Here is a 19659-nt window from a genome sequence, read left to right as displayed (position 1 = left end):
CAAACTCACAGAGATCTGCCTGCCTCTGCCTCGCAAGTGCTAGGACTAAAGGAACGAATGCACCCACTTGGCTCTGCCTAATCTTCTACCAAGATGTTAGTATACATCGATATTTATTTATTTATCAATTTATTTATTGAAACAGGGTTTCATCTTGTAGTCCTGGCTGGTCTGAAATTCAGTATGTAGACCAGGCTGGTCTCAAACTTACATAGATCCACCTGCCTGCACTAGGATTAAAGGAAAGAGCCACCATGCCCAGCTCGAATCAAGTCTTGTTTTTTTTTTTTTTTTGTTTGTTTGTTTGTTTGTTTTGTTTTTTCTAGACAGGGTTTCTCTGTGGCTTTGGAGCCTGTCCTGGTCGAATCAAGTCTTAAGATGGACAATTTAATCTATTTATTGGTGAATTTTGTACCTACAATCTCACAGGTTTAAAGAATAAAACAGAACAGAAGGGACCGCAGAAATGGTTCAGCAGTTAAGAGCACTGTCTGCCTTTGAAGGGGGCCTGAGTTTCTTGCACCCACATGATGGCTCAGAACTGTCTGTAACTCTGGTTCCAGGGGATATGGCTTCCTCTTCTAGCTCTTCTAGAACCTGGCTTGTATACAGTGTATGGCATACAAAGAAGTAAAACACACATGCACATGAAATTAAAAACAACAACAAACATACAAAAAGAAAAAAAAACCCAACCCCCCAAAAATGACTGGTCAGGGTTGCTGGCACTGAGAGTGGTCCAGGCTGCGGGCTGCTGGGGGTGGATGCAGATTAGCTCTGCTGTGTACTGTGAAAGATGCAGAAGGTGGCTTTGATCACCAGAGTGAGCAGTGACATTGGGCTAGCCTTCTGCAAATGGCTTTGGACCAGCCTTGTGCAAGTGGCTGCTGATGGAAGAGCATGAGCTTCACCTGGGTTTGGTCAAGAGGCGTAAAACCTGAGCAAAGCAGGAGATGTTCCTGATGTCCCGCTGGCCTCTGACCCTTCTGTCAAGGTCAGAAACCTGCAGTCTGTGTTTGGGGTACAAAGGAAGTGAGATAAGGTTTCAGATTAAACCATTTCTATCTGGATGCTGGGGTCATGCCTAATCCCAGCTAAATATCAAAACACTTTTCTCTGGCTTCTTCTCAAGAAATGTGATTCTTATGTTCTCACTCCAATGGCTGAAAGACAATTGACCCAGAATGACAAAGTCACTATTGATGGGTTCCAGGAGGTGTTTGAAACCAGTCTTTGGCCACTTTAATCCTGATTCGTGAGCTGAAACCTCTTCTTTGTCACAGGGTCAGCCCCTCTCAGTTCTTCCAAACTTCCTCTCACAATGCAGACTCTAATTTCAGACTTGGGGACACCCAGCGGCACAGAGGCCAGGCAGTAATTTGGAAGTAATTATGTCAAGGCCTGAAAGACGGACATGGAGGAGAAGACACTGATAAAAACTTTACCAGAACATATGAGAACTGGAAGAGCGTGCTGGGATCTGTAAAAGGAGACTGTTTTTCGGTTTCCTGGCTGCTCAGACCCGAATAAACACACAGAAACTATATTCATTACAACACTGTTTGGCTAATAGCTTAGGCATATTCCTAGTTAGCTCTTACATCTTAAATTAACCCATTTCTATTAATCTGTGTATCATCATGAGTCTGTGGCCTACTGGTAAGGTAAGGTTCTGGCATCTTTCTCCTTCGGGAGCTACATGGTCTCTTACTCTGCCTACTCTCTCTTTATATCCCTTCCAGCCTGGCTACCTTCTGCCCTTCCATAGGCCAAAGAAGCTTTATTCATTAAACAATAAAAGCAACACATATACAGAAGGACTTTCCACATTAAGGATCATTATTCAAAAACCAGGTCACTCAAGCTGATAATGGCAGTCTCCAAAGCATCCTGGACTCTATGTACGTCCCAGGGCACATGGCTTTCTATCATGCTGGATGATACACAGCTGTAGTTAAACATGAGCCTCTCTCTTCCTACCTTTCATAATGACGTCCAAAACCCTGTGGTTGTAAGGGTGTGTGTGCGCGCGCATACACACACACATGATGTATGATGCACACACGAGAAAGGATTAGCAAAGTAGAAGGACCAGCTCAATACACTCCAGAGTCGTAGCCTCTCACAGTCACCGGAGCGTCTCCTTACAGTGTCTGTTCCCTGGAGCCCAGCACATGGGACTTGAGTAACTGGGGCACAGGCACAACCTTAATTTCCTCTTAGCCCCAGCAAGAAGGGGGGCAGTGCCTTTCTGAGTATGGTTCTGGACAGTTTCTCTCCTTTAAGTCATTTTCCTATACCTCTCCCTTTATTTCCTTCCCCAAATGCTGCTTTGGCTAATCTTACGAGATTGGCAGAGTCCGATTGGTCCCCACACAGCTGCCCATGCAGTCAATCCCAGGAGCAAAGCTTGGATGTGTCTGGGACACACGCATTATTTCTTCTCTTTAAAAAAATTTTGTTTTTAATCAATATAAGGTGCTGGGGCCAACAGTGAGCCTCTTTTGGCATTGAAACAAAATGATAAAAATGGCTAGATATTTCTATTATAAACATAGCCACTTTCCTGACTGAAATGTAATAAAGTCAACAAAATGTTATGTTAAAACAAAAACAAAAAAATCAATCAAACACCCAGAGGAATAATACTGAGGCTCAAACCAGTTAAACATCTAGCTGACAGCCCCACAGCAGGCACACGGCAGGCCTGGAATTGGCCTTAGGTCACCACTGGCTCCAAGGCCTCCCAGTCTCAGGCTGTGAACAGTCAGAACACAGATCCACTCATCAGGAGCAGTGTATTCTTTTTATCCCGAGATGGTCTGACCTAAAAGCAAACAACAGACCGCGAGCTAGTGCTGTGTTGGTCTCTACAAAGCTCAGAGTTCAAGATTCTCGTCTCGGCGAGATAATCTCACAGAAACCCTGCAGATGCACTGCCCAGCAGGTTGGGCTTGGCCGTGAGAACACAGAGCCACAGGCAACATGAGACTCTTGGAGAGGTGGGCCACATCTTCCAAATTCTGAGATGAGCTACACCGCCCGTTCTTCCCTGCAGTCTCACACTTGGCCAAGTTTCTGCGATGCCTAAGGGCTTAATTAACAGGGGACAACATGGAGACTCCGAACAGTGGCACAATTGGGCATTTACGAAGGATTTGTCTGTTGAAGGATGGGCTGCAAAAGAAGTCACCTGCAGAGCAGGTCACCATAGCTCTTGTAGACGCTGAAGGTGTGAACTGAGGTGACGGCAGGGCCAATGGAGAGGAGCGGTGAATCTGAGTCTTTTATTCTTACTGACCTTTTAGTTTCATGAAGGCATGTATACAACCATTTCAATGACTAAATGAGCTGTCTGTCAAATCATGGTTAGTATTTCCTCCTACAACTAAGGTTAAACTCATTTTACCAACAAAAGTACAAGTTCCTGTGACTTTCTGTCCTGCTGTGTCCTCTGAACCCAGCATGGGCCATCTGTGGAGTTACTCCAAGGGCTTATTAAGGCATATGTGAGGACATACCAAGGCTGCACTGCTGTCCCCTGGGCACTACAGAGGTAAGCCGGACAGCCCACTGTCCTGTCCTAAAGCATGAATTCTAATTGGTCTTATTAATAAAAACTTGGAGTCAGCTATCAGGGGTGAAAGCTGAATGATCACAGAAGCAGGGCAGCAGCCACTACAGTTCTTACCTCTGCCAATGCTCAGACCAAATGGGTGATCCTGTCCCTACGAAATCTCAGACTGTGTCCTCAGACTGCTCTGAGCTCCTGTGTCTCTACCTCCCTAGTGGTGGGATTAAAGGCACATGATCCCATGTGCTGGGTCGTCATGTAAGCTCTGTTTCTTTTTTAGACAGATTCAATCTTGTGTAGCACAGGGTGGCCTTGAACTCAAAAAGATCTGCTTACCTCTGTCTCTCGAGTGCTAGGATCAAAGGTGTGTGCCACCATTGCCTGGACTCTGCGGTTAACTAGTGGCTTAGCTCTGCACTCTGACATTCAGACAAGTTTTATTTGTTACAGCATAAACAAAATATCACCACACTGCCCATTCTCATTTGGGCCTCCTCAGCCCATCAGCATAGGTCCTGCCGAGAGGAATTTCCTTGGTCTGTTCAGTCAAAACATGTGAGACAAACAAGCTCCAAACCAGCATGCCTTCAATATATGCTGTTGGAGAACTGTCTGGCAAACCTCCCTGTTTTCCTTTAAGTGTAGACTTCACAGTGATTTTAGAATCTAGCTGCTCTGGCAAGCTTCAGGGGTCCTAGGTTTATGGTAACTCAGAACCGCTTCCACAGGGAGGCTTGGAGAGCCATTGTTTTGAACTTGAGGCTGCTCACAGAGTGAACGTTGCAACTTTCCCTTCCAAAACAGCAGAACCCACTTCCTACATGATTTCTGTGGTCTAGCCATATGCTGGAAAGGATGAAAATGAGCATGCCAATCTTTCACTGCTTGGCTGTGTTACTGGATCAGGTCTACTCTAGCTATGAATCAATTTTCATAATTGTTTTATACCATCCCACAAATGATAGCAACAACGACAACCCTATACTACCCCAGAGCACATTTTAAACATTTTGATTCAGTAATAAAAAAAAAAAAGCATCTTTGGTCTGCATGTACCAAGTCAAACAAACAGACAGGCGGCAACAGCCATAGCCACACGTCTGGGGCCTCTTCTCACCGTACATTTATAGGAAATGTGCAAGGTGGTGATGGAGGAAGGTCATTGGTTAAATAATAAAGAAACTGCTTGGCCCTCATAGGTTAGAACATAGGTGGGTGGAGTAAACAGAACAGAATGCGGGGAGGAAGAGGAAGTGAGCTCAGACGCCATTTCCTCTCCTCTCTGGGGCAGACGCCATGCTGGTGTGCTCCCGGGCAGACGCGATGAAGCAAGCCGCCAGGTCAGACATGCTGAATCTTTCCTGGTAAGACTGATGCTACACAGATTATTAGAGATGGGTTGATTGGGATATGAGAATTAGCCAGTAAGGGCTAGAGCTAATGGGCCAAGCAGTGTTTAAAAGAATACAGTTTGTGTGTTGTTATTTCTGGTGTAAAGCTAGCCGTGCAGGAGCCGGGCAGGACGAAAAGCAGCCCGCAGCTCCTACTACAAGGTGGGACCTCTAATCCCGGCTCTGCCTACAGCAGAGTCCGGTGCTGCCTCAGGCTGCTGTTTGGTTACTGATTGAAAGATGAACAAAGCAACAGGCTGCACTCTAAGCAACTTGATCTTCAGTTGATTTGCTTCTCCAATCAAAGAGCTATTACCCGTATACATCTTTCCTGCTTGTAACGGACGGACGCTGTAAGATGTCATGAGGTAACTGATGTGCAGCAGGTGAGAATTCTGAGGCATGGAAACTTTAAGACCATGAACCTCCCATTCAGGTCTGCCTCTCTGCTTTATTTCAATGGCTGATCCGACGGCCTCTGATTATTTAAATTAGAAGTCCGCAGTCAAAACTTTTGAGACCCAAGCTCTGTTCACTACATTAATTAAATTTCTTACAAAGAGTCCAAATCTACTGTGCAGATCTCGCCATCTTAATGCAGTTTCATTTGCTAGAGAAATAAAAAACACACCTGTTTCCTCATCTGGATGAATGCAAAACCATAGAACCATTATCCGGTCTCTACTGGGATTCTCAGACTTGCTTCTAGATCTTCAGCAACACAAGGGTCTATGGTGAAACACCTAAATGGCCAGTGCCTCTAAGAAATCAACATTCTAATACAGTTACTTCTGGACTTGACTCGCTTTCTAGAACAAGACTTCTCCTGTCTTTTTTTTTTGAAAAATAATGGGCTAGATTATTACATGATGTCCTGGTGTCTTGCTCTCTGTAGGGTTGGGGAAAGCCGGACACTCTGTAAGAGGGACTGAAGAATCTGAGTTTGGTTCCCAGCACCCATATCAGGAAGTTTACAAACACCTGCAACTCCAGGGCATCTGACATCTTCTAGCCTCTGTGAGCACTTACATACGTGTGGCATATAAGTACACAGACATGCACACGTACGCATAAGCATTTGGAATCCCAGCACTTAGGAAGTAGAGGCAAGCAGATCACTGTGAGTTCAAGACCAGAGGGGTCTAGCAGACCAGACCAGCCAGGGTTATGGAGCAAAATCTGGCCTCAAAAATAAATAAATAAAAACCATTTTTTATAAGCTCTGTTAGGATTAGATTTTCTTTTTGCTCATTTTGAGGCAGCAGTATTTTTTTCCTTCCTCCCTAATGAAAGCTGGCTCAGAACTTGCTGTGATGCCAGGCTGGCCTGGAACTGCAGATCCTACCACTCTGCCTCCAGAGTGCTGGGATTCCAAACAAGCACCAGCACTGCCGGCTTGAAGACTAGGTTTTCTGGACGCTTCAGGAATTGGCTGAAGGATGCCTGGAGGAACTCTTTCTGTCCTTTATGAGCAGGGAACCTTCCTCCGCCAAGCGAGCCACAGCTGTGGTGCAGCACTGCCTTAGGATATCGTGGGTTTCTGAAGAACGCTCGCCGAAGTGCAAATATCCTCGGAATCATTTTCAAAGCAATTAAACAGCAGCAGATGGGTTTTCTTTTCACTGACCTTGGCTGCCTTGTTTTAGTCTGATTTTATTTTGGGAACACTTCATAGGTACTCTGAAAACCCATCGGGCTCTTTTGGTTTTCCTCAAAAGCAGGGACTCTGCGGGAAGGGGCCTGTGGGAGGGCTCTGCTGCTGGTGGGGAGGGGACCTTCAGGGTAGCTGGTGTCTCCCTGCAATGCCTGCAAGAGCTTCAAAGCTACGTTCCCAAATAATACCCTAGATTTCCTCTATCAAGGACAAGGTTAGGGTCCCCTTTCTTCCCTTGTCCTGAAGTAAAGCAGAAAGAGCACAGGCACCTGGAGGAGCCATCTGGTCCTTTTCAGGCCTTGGAAGCAAGAATAAGCGAACTTTTAGAGAGCTCAGCTGGGTTCTGCTAAAGCCTAAGCCACCTGTGGAAGAGCCAGGAGCTGGCTCGGATCTCATTGGGTTGGTTCCTTGTCTTCTAAACTGAAGGGCCAATGGCTCTGTGACTAGTGGTGCTGGGAGGATGCCTGGGTTCCAGTGTCACAGCATCTAAGAGTACCTCATCTCAGTGGCCGCCAGCCCTCAAGCACACCATCCAGATGATTATTTGGGGGCTGTGCAATCCTAGGATCATTTAGAGAGTAAGGGAGCCGCCTAAGGCAGGAGACAGAAGAAGCCATGGAAAGGATGGCCCAAGAATTTCAGAGGTGAATGGACTTGACAGATAGTCACATTCTTTCCCAGAAGGTTCCGAGTCTAGGGTTGTCACCTGCAGGGTCATATTCAGGCAAAGGTGGCCAGCGTAGGAAAACTAAGTGATTCAGTTGAGCTGTCCTAGTCCCGGAGTCTAACTTCTTTGCTAACCATGGTGATGAGGTCACCTACTGTGGATGCCTTACTGTAAGATTAGCGCAGTGATGAGGTCACCTACACATTGTCATACGGGCAGGCACAGTGATGAGGTCACCCATGAGCTGCTGTAAAGGCTGGTGCGGTGATGAGGTCACCTACTGTGGAGGTCTTGCTGTAAGGGCTAGGGCTCAGCCCTACTTTGAAACTGGGACTGCATCCCACCTAGTAAGTAACTTGCAATGCAACCTTTCTACCATTCAGAAAGCTGTCAGATTCACGTAGGACCCACCTTCTACTCGTGGGCATCTTCCCCAAGCACCAGACATAAACAAGCATAAGGGCTAAGGTTCTCAGCACAGTTAGTGCCTTAGACAGCCTGTGGGCTTGCCTCTCTACTCTGCCACCGGTGCTGAGCTAACGGGGCTGCCAGAAGGGAGCATCCTTCTCTGGAAACAACTTCGGTGCTCTTCTGTGGCAGTGAGCAAGCTGTGCCTGCAAGCGGAAGAGGGCTGTACAGCTAAAGAGCGAAAGAAACAGCCTGTGTTGTATTGCTTAATGACCAGACACCTGTACAGTTGTTCTTATGTGAAGATGCAGTCCTGAGGCAGGGGCCTGCTGTGTATCCTGGACTGGACTCAAACTTGCAATCCTTCTGCCTCAGCCTCCTCGTGATGAGATTACAGGCATGCTTCATTGCACTTGGCCCCACTACCTGAACTGCACAGAAAGTGCATCATGCTTGGGTGCACACACAAGTCCTGCCAGGATCCAGATGCCCTGTCCATCCTGGGGCTCTCAAGGCTCTTGAACAGAGGAGTCGATTTTAGGAACAGAGGCTGAGAAGAGAAAAGTAAGAGACCCAGGCCTGGTCACCACGCTGAACACACAGCTGGAACAAGGACACATGCGGCTTCCTGAGAGTCTAGAGAGGACCTGCCCAGAGCATGCGTGTAGAGGGTTTTCATCAGTGATGTAAGCTTCCATTAGCCTTGTCTGCCCCCGCTTCTGCATCCCTGCTTTCTCACTGGCCTTCCCAGCTCAGTTCCCTTCACCTCTGAGGATGGGAACAGTCCAGAAGGGTCTGTGTGTGAGCACTCGCAGGGCCATTACTGCCTAAGAATACAGGAGCACTAGGGTTGACCTGCTCATTCAGAAGGTGGGGCAGCCTCAACAGTATGAACAGTGGTGGCCTTCAGCAGGTGGCCAATGGCACTGTGACTTGCTGCCTCAGGGAGGAGGAGCTCACAGTGCTGGAGACCCGGAAACTAGCGTGTGTGACTCAGGATTGCCCTAGCTCCAGCTTGTCTGCTAGCCTTCCACCTCTGATCTGAGAGCTGCAGGCCTGTGGGTCTGTGCACAAGGATGGAGGAGAGGACAGACATGTCATGGAGCTTTTCTGCTCCCAAGCCTAAGGCAGAGTTTGAATTGTGGTATATTCCAGAACTCGTTCCTTCTGTGTAGGAGGGAACTGCTCATTTGTTTCCAGCTGCCCAGACGGGAAATAATTACACAGAAACTATATCAATTACAACACTGCTTGTTCAATCACTTAGGCATATTGCTAGCTAGCTCTTATATGTTAAATTAACCCATTTTTAGTATTTCATATTTTACCATGAGGCTCATGGTTTACCGGTAAGGTTCTGGTGGGCGTCTTTCTTCTCCGGCAGCTACATGGCACCTCCCTGACTCTGCCTTCTTTTCTCCTCTATCTCTGCTTGGAATTACCACCTTGCTCTATTCTGTGCTGCCATAAGCCCAAAGCAGCTTCTTTATTAAACAATGGTAATAAAACATGTTCACAGCATACAGAGGGGAATCCCACATCACTTCTGGGCAGGCCTTTGCCATCAGGTACTTTCTTTTAGGACAGTGGTTTTCAACCTGTGGGTTGTGACCACTTTGGAGGGTGTATATCAGATATCCTGCATATCAGATACATTATGATTCAAAAAGTAGCAAAATTATAGTTATGAAGTAGCAATAAAATAATTTTATGGTTGGGGTTACTACAATATGAGGAACTGTATTAAAGAGTCACAGCATCAGGAAGGTTGAGAACCACTGATCTAGAACCTTATTCAGTTTAAGTTTAAAAAGAAACCTGCAGATTTCCACTAAAGCCCATAAGGTACCCTGAGGAATTAAATGGACTCTTCTACTTTTCTACTATAACATGTTATCTAGAAGTCATTGCCACCTTTTCTCCTTTGCAGGAAGCCTTTTGTATGCTGTCTGACACCTCTAAGACCCAAGGGAATAAGAAAGAATAAAGAATAATAAGAATAAACCTAAATAAAACATAAACCCATCCAGACTATAGTTTGTTATAGAAAAATATTGTTAGGAAATAAATTCAAACTAACACTCTTTCTTTGGGTTGTGCTAGAATTAGAATTTAAAGTGCTTCCCCGACCTTTTGACTATTCCACAAGTTGTAGGTTCTTAGCATTTAGTAATATGCCCAACAAGAGTAAACTAGATTGTTTTCTGAATATGTTTGTAGTGGCCATATAGCTGTATATTCTCATTAACCACACTTAAGGGGAATGAGGCCACATATTGTGAAATAGCATTATGTTATTAAAAACATTTCATTTCTGGGCTGGAAGATGGTTTAGCCAGCAGAGTGCACGCACGCACACACACACACACACACACACACACACTCCATATTATATAATTTGAACAACAAAATAAGATTTTTTTCTTTTTGAGATAGGGTTTCTCTGTGTAGTTCTCACCATCCTGGAACTTGCTCTGTAGGCCAGGCTGGCCAAAATTTTTGTTTCTAACTTTGAGAATATAGTAATTAGAAATTTCCTTAGTGAGAAACAAGACTAAAAGCCCACCTGAAATACCTAAAGGTCACAACATGTGAAAGTGTGTTTGTTTCCCGGTATAGAGTCATATAATGGGTACATTTTGACTAATCAATACATTATGAACATTTTCATTGCTGATAACATCTCTGTATTATATACATCATATTAAGAATGGTATTGAATTTCATTACATAGATTTATAGTAACTAGTTCAGTTCACTCTTTCATGGGTCAACCACTAAACTCAGCCAGCCCAAGTTCTTTTCCAATTTATTTTTTACATCAACATTATTATAGATATAATTATAAATTATAATTTCCATCTAAACTCACGGAAAAGGATTGCTGGGCTAAAGGGCAGGCCCTTTATGAAAGTGATAAAACTGTCCAGACTCCAGCAAGGTCGTCATCGAATGTAAAGGTCAATTCAAGCAGTTAACCTGCTGCACACACAGATGGGGAAAACTAGGGATTTGGTAGTCAATGAGGAGAGCGAGAACAAACTGCCATTCACAGAGATAATCAACACTAGGTGGCTTTGTATGTGTCCTGGGGATACGATACATGGCCAAGTGTGCTCGTTCATCTCCACCTTCCGCAGTCCTTTAGGTCTCTGGGAGTTACAAAAGACTTTTCCCTCATATATATGACTTGGAGGATGGAGCCCAACTCTAGACAGTTCAACCTTTTCCCAGACCTGAAGACGCAATGTGTGGTCATGATGCCTACACTCTGCACAGCACTGAGACAAACCCACGCTCTGGGATTTTACAGACTATCCAACACACCCTTAAAATAAGAGGGTGGCAGGCTGTTATTGCTGGCAGTACTTACTGGGATGTTCTAGTCAGGAGGACCAAGTTTCTGCTTTATTATGCTCTAAACATTAAGTCTCAGGACAGACTTAAAATTGATATTGATCCAGTTTTGCTGGTATTTGGAAATCCTAAGAGGAAGAGACCTTCATTCCTCATTGAAATTCAGTGTGGTTAATTGATCAATTGCTGAAGTTCTCTAAACATCAACAGCATGAAACTCAAAATGTCAGGAGAGTCTGAGCTTTAAAACCTCTTCAAAAGATTCTGATGTTTTTTGCGTTTCTTCAGCTTCCAGCTATCCAGACATCTAGTTCACCCTCAACTTCTTCCACTGCTGGTTTCTGTGGAAACTACGTTCCAGCCCTGATCCCTACTAGCAGCAAAAACTCCTTATTTTATGAAGAACGGCATCATGACTGATGGTTCTGGTTGACAGTCCATAGCCTGTCTTTGAGCTTTATCCCAGAGGGCTGCTTGGCCTCCCTGACACTGATGCTGTCAAGAGTGTTCAATGCACGAGACGTCAGAGAGCTTAGATTTCTCTAGAGTACCGGGAGAGGGATTCTACAAGGCAATCCCGCGTTGTACCCGCACTAAGGTCATGTTCTACAGAGTAAGTATACACCCTTCAGCTTCATCACTGCTTTATTTATGGCCAAATTACATCTGCCTATGTGACAGAAACCCATCCTTGCATTCAGAGAGCTAAAAGAAAAATGTTCACCTACTTGGCCTTCTTTTCATTTTGTGTGGCTTCCTTTCAAAAGTAGAAGTTCAATCACCAAGGCAACAGCTTATGCCAAGGTGGAATTTGTCACCTAGCTGCTTAGAGCTAGCTGCGTCAATAAAGAAACTGGAGTTTGTTACTTGGCCTGTGTCGATCTGATAACTCAGTTTGGTATTCATTCAAAAGCTATTTGCTTTTCAATTACGTGTCCCAGTAGAAAAAAATTGGTAGTTACAATTAATTTTCTGGCATTACTTATATATCATAGAGAACATCAATGTAAAATAGTTTTAAATATTAATCAAGAAACTGAAGGTATGTGCAGCAATATAAAATTTTAATATATAAAGTAATTATTCAGAGGATTTTATTTATTAGTCGACAAATATACATGGAGTACTTCCACAAGCCACAAACTGCTGGACAGCTCTCCAGAATAGATGATAACTGGGGAAAACATTCAATGACAATATTTTTTGCCTCAATCTTCGGAGACAAGATTTTGCTATGTCGTCCAAGCTGGACTTGAATTCACTAAGTATCCTGGCCAGTCTCAAACTTGCAGCAATCCTCCTGTCTCAGACTCCCAAGTGCTGGTGCTATCAGCATGTGCTACCATACTCAGCTTGCAATAGCAATCTAAGAACTTGTTTCAGGAGCAAGGTGGCAGCAGGTAATGAAGCCTGAGCATCCACAAACACTGTAAGCTGCGAGTTTAAGGTGAGGGGCTAGGTACAGACAGGCATGTAGATAGGAAATAGATGGGTTTAAACACTAGATGCCAGCCTAGCTTCCAGGAGGCAAACAATGCGAAAAGTGGGGCTTACAGGCCATAAGCAAATGTCCCAAACATTATTAACCATGGAGATTAACTTTCTACAGAACCGTCCAGTTACCAATGGAAGGCAAACGGAACAGGGAGGGCCCGAGGAAGAAGGACAGCAGGCAGAAGAGTTGTATAGGACTAGGACTGTGGTGGCTTTCACAGTCTGCTCAGGGCAACGAAAGAGAGACAGGGAACTACACCAAAGTCCCCATGACACTGCCATCAAAGACACAGAGTCAGATGTCCAGTTCGTCGGAGCTAAGCACCTTGAGCAGTTGCTGCTACAGAGATGTAGATGTGACAACTTTCGGAGCAGCTGGGCTGCTGAAACGACACAGTGTTCTCATACCTACAGTACTGTATAGTTAAGAGTAGTTGTTACATTGCCAACAAGTTACATTATTGTAATTTTCCGGCAGGTGGATGTATTTGAGAAATATGTAAAACAATGAAGACACGGCTCAGTTGTCACTCAGCCAGATTATGCTACTGTGAAAGCATAATTCAGTTCCCTCACTAATTGCCTGGAATCTAAAAGAGTCAAAATCAGAACATACTGAACTATGCCTGACATTTTTAGACCCACACAGCTTTAAAGTCCTAAGTACTGAGAATGCCACAGCAGTTCTCTGGGGGCTTTTTGAAGCTTAATATTAAACAGCAAGGAAGATGCTTAATCATGAGGTTTTACAAATGACTTACTACTATTGCCTCCCTGGCTAAGACTATTATATGTGACTAGTTCACAGAATTAATCATTTTAATTAGAAGATATATGGAGGAAAGAATACAAAACAAATAGTCATTTGTCAAAAGAAAATCGATGGACAATAGGCAAGAGCCAGATTTTAAGTTACATTGTTATTAGGTAGTCAATCTCAACATTAGTAAAAATGACCAAAAATTAATAATACTCAGCATTCTGGATAAACCCTGAAGTATTTCTCTGTACTTAGTTATGAAGACAAATCCCTGCCTTCTATTTCAACACCATGAGCATATGCGCAGTTGGACAGCGCACATAATGAGCCATAATAACCATGTGGTGTGTTCTCACTTGATTTTTATTAACCTACTGTGAGGATCAGAGGCTCTTTGGAAATTATTTAATAATAATTATTAATCATCTTGTCTAGAAAGAATATGAGCTTATTTTATTGATGAGTAGTCATCCAGTAAATATTTAATATTCTACTTAATACAGATGCTCATGCTAAAAAAATTCCAAGTGAATCCATCAAAGCAGATCAGAGAAATGCTGTATAAACAGCAGAGTCTGTGCGCCCAGCCTAGGGGAGGATACAATGCTTGGATTCTGAATTAGCAGAAGGAATCAAATGTGTTTTGAAATGCATTAATTTAGAAACCATGTTTCCCTCACTCACTCCGCCGGCACAGCTGCAGACTGAAGATGCTAACAACAGCAAGGAGTATTCCTGGCCTAGGATACCAACAGAAAGGACTATTCCTGGCCTAGAATACCAACAGAAAGGACTATTCCTGGTCTAGGATACCAACAGCAAGGACTACTCCTGGCCTAGGATGCCGACAGCAAGGACTACTCCTGGCCTAGGATGCCGACAGCAAGGACTATTCCTGGTCTAGGATGCCGACAGCAGGGCTGTTTTCAGAAGAAACAAAAACACCAATCACAATATATTTTATGCTCTTGTTCTATGTCTTTGTTGTAACTCTTTATGTACAGCAAATACCTATAAGTGAATATCATAAACTTGTGGTTGCTGTTCTGTGACTCAACGGCTAGCGTGGAGAATGGACAATAAGTTACACAGACTCTGACGCGGTGGTGGGGGTCAAGGAGGAGAAAAAATAAAGCAAGAAAAAGGCTTCTGAGCTACGTATGTGTACGTATGGGTATGAGATAGGAAATCAGGGGTTAATATGTATGTGTAAGCATGTATATGGGATGGGAAATCAGGGGTTCATACGTATTTGTAAGCATGTGTATGGGATGGAAAATCAGGGGTTCATACGTATGTGTAAGCATGTGTATGAGATGGGAAATCAGGGGTTCATACATATGTGTAAGTATGTGTATAAGATGGGAAATCAGGGGTTCAGTGTTTAGCTGGCCAAGAAGGCCCTCTAGCCAAGTTACATGTGGAGGAGAGTAAGAAATCAATGCCACTTATTTCACACACAAGAAATTTCTTATCAAATTTCCAAAAAGTTTCAATGAGAATGAACACCATGTAATGGAAAACCACGCTGCACAACACGATTTCCTGAGGAAAGCAGCTTCCCTGGTTTTACTTCTAGGCCTGGTAAACTGGAAAAGAGCAATCTGCTGCCTATAGGGCTTAGATTTGATGTTCAACAACAGAGGGGAGCTTTTCAAGCACCCCGGGGCCCACACTTCAGCCAGCCAGGACACAGTGCTGGCAGCACTCAAGCGATGATGTCAGGAGTGCACTCATGGAGTGCAAACGACTCACCAGAAGGGCGGTCCTGACTCAACTAGCTGACACCTTCCCACCGTCCTATTGGTTTTCCGTAGCCCATTACCCGCTGCTCATCAGAAAACTAAACACACTAATGCAGGTTCTAGTCCTACACTGACAATTCAGTAACAATGCTTATTTATTTATTTACTTTGTGTGTGTGAAACTGGTTGGTCATGGCAGGAGCCATGTTTTCCATCTGTTAAAATCCATGAGCACGGCACAGTGGTACACACGTGTAACCCTAGTACTTGGCAGGTTGAGACAGGAGGATCGCCAAATGTGACGGCAGCCTAGGCTACACAGAGAGACCCTGTCTTAAAGCCACCGCCACACCACGTAACTCAGGGTTTATCTTTACAGAAACTCAGTCACAGATGGGGGAGATGAGGTGACGGGGAGATGACCGTCTCTCCTAGCTGGAGAACACTCAGAATCACTTGTGTCAACAGAATGTTGAGTTTGGACTCTGGGTCACTTTGGTACTTTCTTTTGCAGTGTTGGGGGCAGAACCCAGGACCGTGTACATACTAGGCAAATACTGAACCACTGAGCTGCATGCCTGGCTCTCCCCTGAGTTATATTTTTAACAAACTGTGCACAGAGAACTATGAACATTCCGTTTAGTTTTTCTGAATGATCAAAATCCACACTAGGAGAAAGTGCCACAGTGCTACACATCCTAAATCGTTTCACTTTGAAAACCAGGCACACACCAGTGTTCTACATAAGGAAATATTGACTTTTGAGTCTCCAGAAATATTCTTCCAATTAAAAAGTGGGTAGTCAACACAAGCAGGAAAATGGAGCCAGTTTTCCTCAGTGGACAAAATGTCCCATGAAAAAGGTGTGTGGAGCAGGGCAGTGTGCTGCAGCGGTCACAGTGTGTGATGGCCCTCGCAGAACGCGGAGCCGGCTACAGCAGGTGTAACAGGGTAGGCTGTGTGTTTTAGAAATTCTACCTTGACACCTCAGGCTTCTTTTCCTTTCAAGATACTTTACACACAAACTACAGAAAAAAAAAAAAAAAAACAACGAAATCTCGTAAGAATTCTAATCCACTAACTGGACACAGGGGTTTCTTTCCAGCCAATCGGCTGAGCTGCTTCTACATTTCCGCGTGTTCCTTACAAACAAATCAAAAGGAGAGTCCATACTTACTGGAGAGAACAGTTGTAAGGAAAATGTAGTCAGAGAAGGAGATGAGCCCACATTCTCCAAGGGTGTAGAATATGCTGCCTTCATCAGCAAATTTTTCTCGTTCTTGGGCAATTTTCTAGTAGGCACAGGTCCCACCAAGAAATAAAGAAGATACGATGGAATTAGAACACACAGTAGGAATGGACTGGGCAGCTACAGCATGGTTCACGCACCACCCTAAGCATTTCTATGACAGCCATTCAAAATCAATGGATCCTTTACAGTTTTTAAGCCAATGAAAATTCCAAGACAAAAGATGATTAGTTTTTTTACTTAAACACTGGGTTAATATGAAATTAGAAAGGGATTTCAATTATTTCCTGCCATTGGACACACAGCCCTACTACTACTCAGAACTGTTTTAATTTCAAAACCACTGACTCCATTCTGATGACTAATAATGGGTAGTACAAAGATAAAAAATCAAACAAATAAAAGCTAAAAGGAAATTGGTTCCAACTGACCAGAAACCCACATGGTTAGTGATCTGAATTAGAGGGGAAGCAGCCATTTTCAGAGCCATACAAATGCTTCTGAAATACTAATTTTAATCTTTCCTTTTGGACTCTTAATCTTCGTCTGAAATATGACTAGTATTTAGGATAAAGAACACTCTGAAATATAATTCTGAATCAGACATTCACCCCAGGGTTTAGACACAACAGCCTAACTATTTATCGTGTTAGATGCTCCTGCGTTTCAGCTATTTGATGAAAACAATGGTTTCCTGACTCAACTCTTACTCCAAATACATATTCCCCATCTTCACGCTATCATCATGAGGGTCAGCTTCAGTGGCAGCCTGCCTGACACATGGTCCCTTTCAGCTTGTCCAGTTATGCTTTTCCTGCTCTCTCTATTCCTCTCTGAAGCACAAAGTCAGTGGTGACACCGAGGATACTTCCAAAAACTGCAAAGGATCCACCAGAGAGTTGCACTTGAAACAGAGTCCATAATTTCTGGGCCAACCACAGGTACTAAAGGAGCTGTTCATTCTGTGCACCAAGGCGGGGAGAAAGAAAGAGGTTTTAAGAATTCAAACCAAGGAAGCACAATCAAAGCAACAATCTCATGCAAGCAGGAAATAACGGGCAGCACTGCAGAGGAATCTCATGAAAACCGACAGGCAGCACCACACCAGCATCCAGGCACAGGCTACCATGGTTACCTCTGTCTAGTGGAGATCCCATCAACATCACAAAGGAAAGAGAAGTGGTTAGGCGCTGGACAGCACAAGCTCCGCGGGAGCCAGCATGACATCACCCCAAGACCTTAACTCACTCCGGGGGCCCATAAACAGGTGCAAATCCACAGGCACAGGCGTGCCAACCCAACAGTCCCAGATTCTAGAGTTCGATCGCAGATGCCATTGGATAAGGGACTTGGGGCCGGGTTGCTACTCGGTGGTAGAATCCTACATCGCATGCCCAAGACCTCGAGTTCCATCCCCAGCAATGCAGAAACCAAATAGAAGACAGAAAGCAAGTGCTTCTCTGACTTTCATGGCTGATATATTATCCCCCATGATAGCATTTAGTGGTTATACCTTTGACCCAACAACCAAAATGAGTACATAGCTCAGGGTACTCTCAGTATGGCTGGACCTTATGCCAATACTTGGTTTTCTACCCAGAGGTTAAACATAAATTTCAGGAGAAGCTATTAGATGAGGGTTGGGGCAGCAAGGTCACTCTCTGGGAAGTTAATATGCAAAAATTCATATGTATATACATATATACATATAGTTGATATATATTTTTATTTATATATAATTATCTGGTATGTTGTAAAACAATGTGGCTAGGAAGACACACAAAAGGAAAACATGTTTCCAAAGGTATATGATTGCTATTCAAAGCAGTTAAGTGTATATGGAAGCCAAAGAATTAATATTATAATAATCTCATGGAGATGCTGCTCTGTGTATTAAAATAAAGAAGATACTGGGAGCCAGAAGTTGAGGAGCAGGTGAGAGTTTACAAAGTGAAGGGAGGCCGCTAGCCAGAGCTACACATAGAACTTCCACAGTGCTGCTCAGGAAAAATGAAGGCAGAAACCAAACGTGGCCAGTGACTTTAAATTTTCATTCAATTTCAAACAGACAGAAAAACTGACAAACTAGTATAAGGAGCCAGCACATACTTTTTATGCAAGTTTACTAACACATGACTCCACCGGCTTCATATTTTATACAAAGACAGCCTTCACATCACTGAGTCAGCTGGAGACGTGGAGCTATTTTACATTACTTTAAATATATCAGCATATATTTCCCGTGAACAGAGCCATCCTCTTAAGCACTGTAGAATAAACTCAATAAAATCAGAAAATTTAATATTAATATATAGCATTATTTAATATCACCCACTAATAAAGAACCTTAACACATCATTTTGTGTGCATGCCACTGTGAGAGTGTGGCAGTCAGATGACAGCCTGAGGTCAGTTCTTCCTTCTAGCATGTGGGCGCCGAGGTCAAACTCAGGTCATCTTGTCAACCTGCATCCTGTCCATTTTCACACCTAGCCAGCTGTCCCAACAATTTTCTTTATACTCATGTGCCTTCTTCCCCAATCCAGATGTGTCAGAATAAAAATGCATCTGTCGCCGAGTCTCTTTAGATTGCTACATCTGCAACAGCTTTCCTTTTGTTCTTTGAAGGGTTATTACATATTATTGTGATGGCATTTCCATAGAAGTCACCATTTTCACTATTTTGTTGTACAACAAAATGGATATTTTTGTGTTTGGCTTCTACCATTAAATGTCCTCTAGGTTCATTCACATTATGCCGCAAATCAATACTTAATTACCTTCTATTACCCAGACCATTGCACTGTGTGGATAAGCCAGGATTGGTTTACACATCCACAGGCAGGGAACGCAGATGACATCTGCCTTTTGGCTGCTGTACATAAACACTAACAACTGTCAGAGTAGTTGGATTTTTCTCAACATATACCCAAGAGTAGAACTTCCCTTTTGCATAGTAATCATATATTTAAGCCTCGAGAGACAGCCAAACCATTTTCTTTAGTGGCTTCAGTGCACACAAGCTCCACCCCCAGGAACTCAAGAGGTTCTGATTTCTATACGTCCTTGCCACTATCCTCACGGATGTAAATTGTATCTCACTGAGGTGCTTTCTCTTCTAGTCCAGACAGGGTATCACTGTTTAGCCTGGATGGTTTGGGATTCCCTGTGTCGAGGGAGAGTGGAGAAGAGGGAACAAGGGCAGAGTGCACAGACAAGATGTGTGCGCCTCACAGCAGCTCCGGCCTTGTGATGCACTGTGGCAACAGACTCTCATTTCTCGTCTAGTCCACAGTGCTCGTCAGAGCTTCTGGAGTTGGGTAAGAAGCGGGAAGAGTAGCAGTCACAGTATATTTGAGT

At 43.9% G+C, this 19659-nt stretch overlaps 1 protein-coding gene across 2 annotated transcripts in view; it reads right to left on the bottom strand.

The window, feature by feature from the left end:
- Micu1 (mitochondrial calcium uptake 1) overlaps positions 1-19659 on the bottom strand; it is a 136109-nt gene that overhangs the window by 64883 nt on the left and 51567 nt on the right. For both annotated transcript variants that reach the window (XM_057751102.1, XM_057751104.1), the window contains exon 6: positions 16228-16342. In XM_057751102.1, the coding sequence (XP_057607085.1) occupies positions 16228-16342 (115 nt within the window). The remainder of the gene's footprint in view (positions 1-16227; positions 16343-19659) is intronic.

This window comes from Chionomys nivalis, chromosome 19 (genome assembly GCF_950005125.1).
Source record: "Chionomys nivalis chromosome 19, mChiNiv1.1, whole genome shotgun sequence".
NCBI classification, from domain to species: Eukaryota; Metazoa; Chordata; class Mammalia; order Rodentia; family Cricetidae; genus Chionomys; species Chionomys nivalis.
Note: the sequence above shows the minus strand (reverse complement) of the source record. Positions and strands in the feature narration are given on the sequence as shown.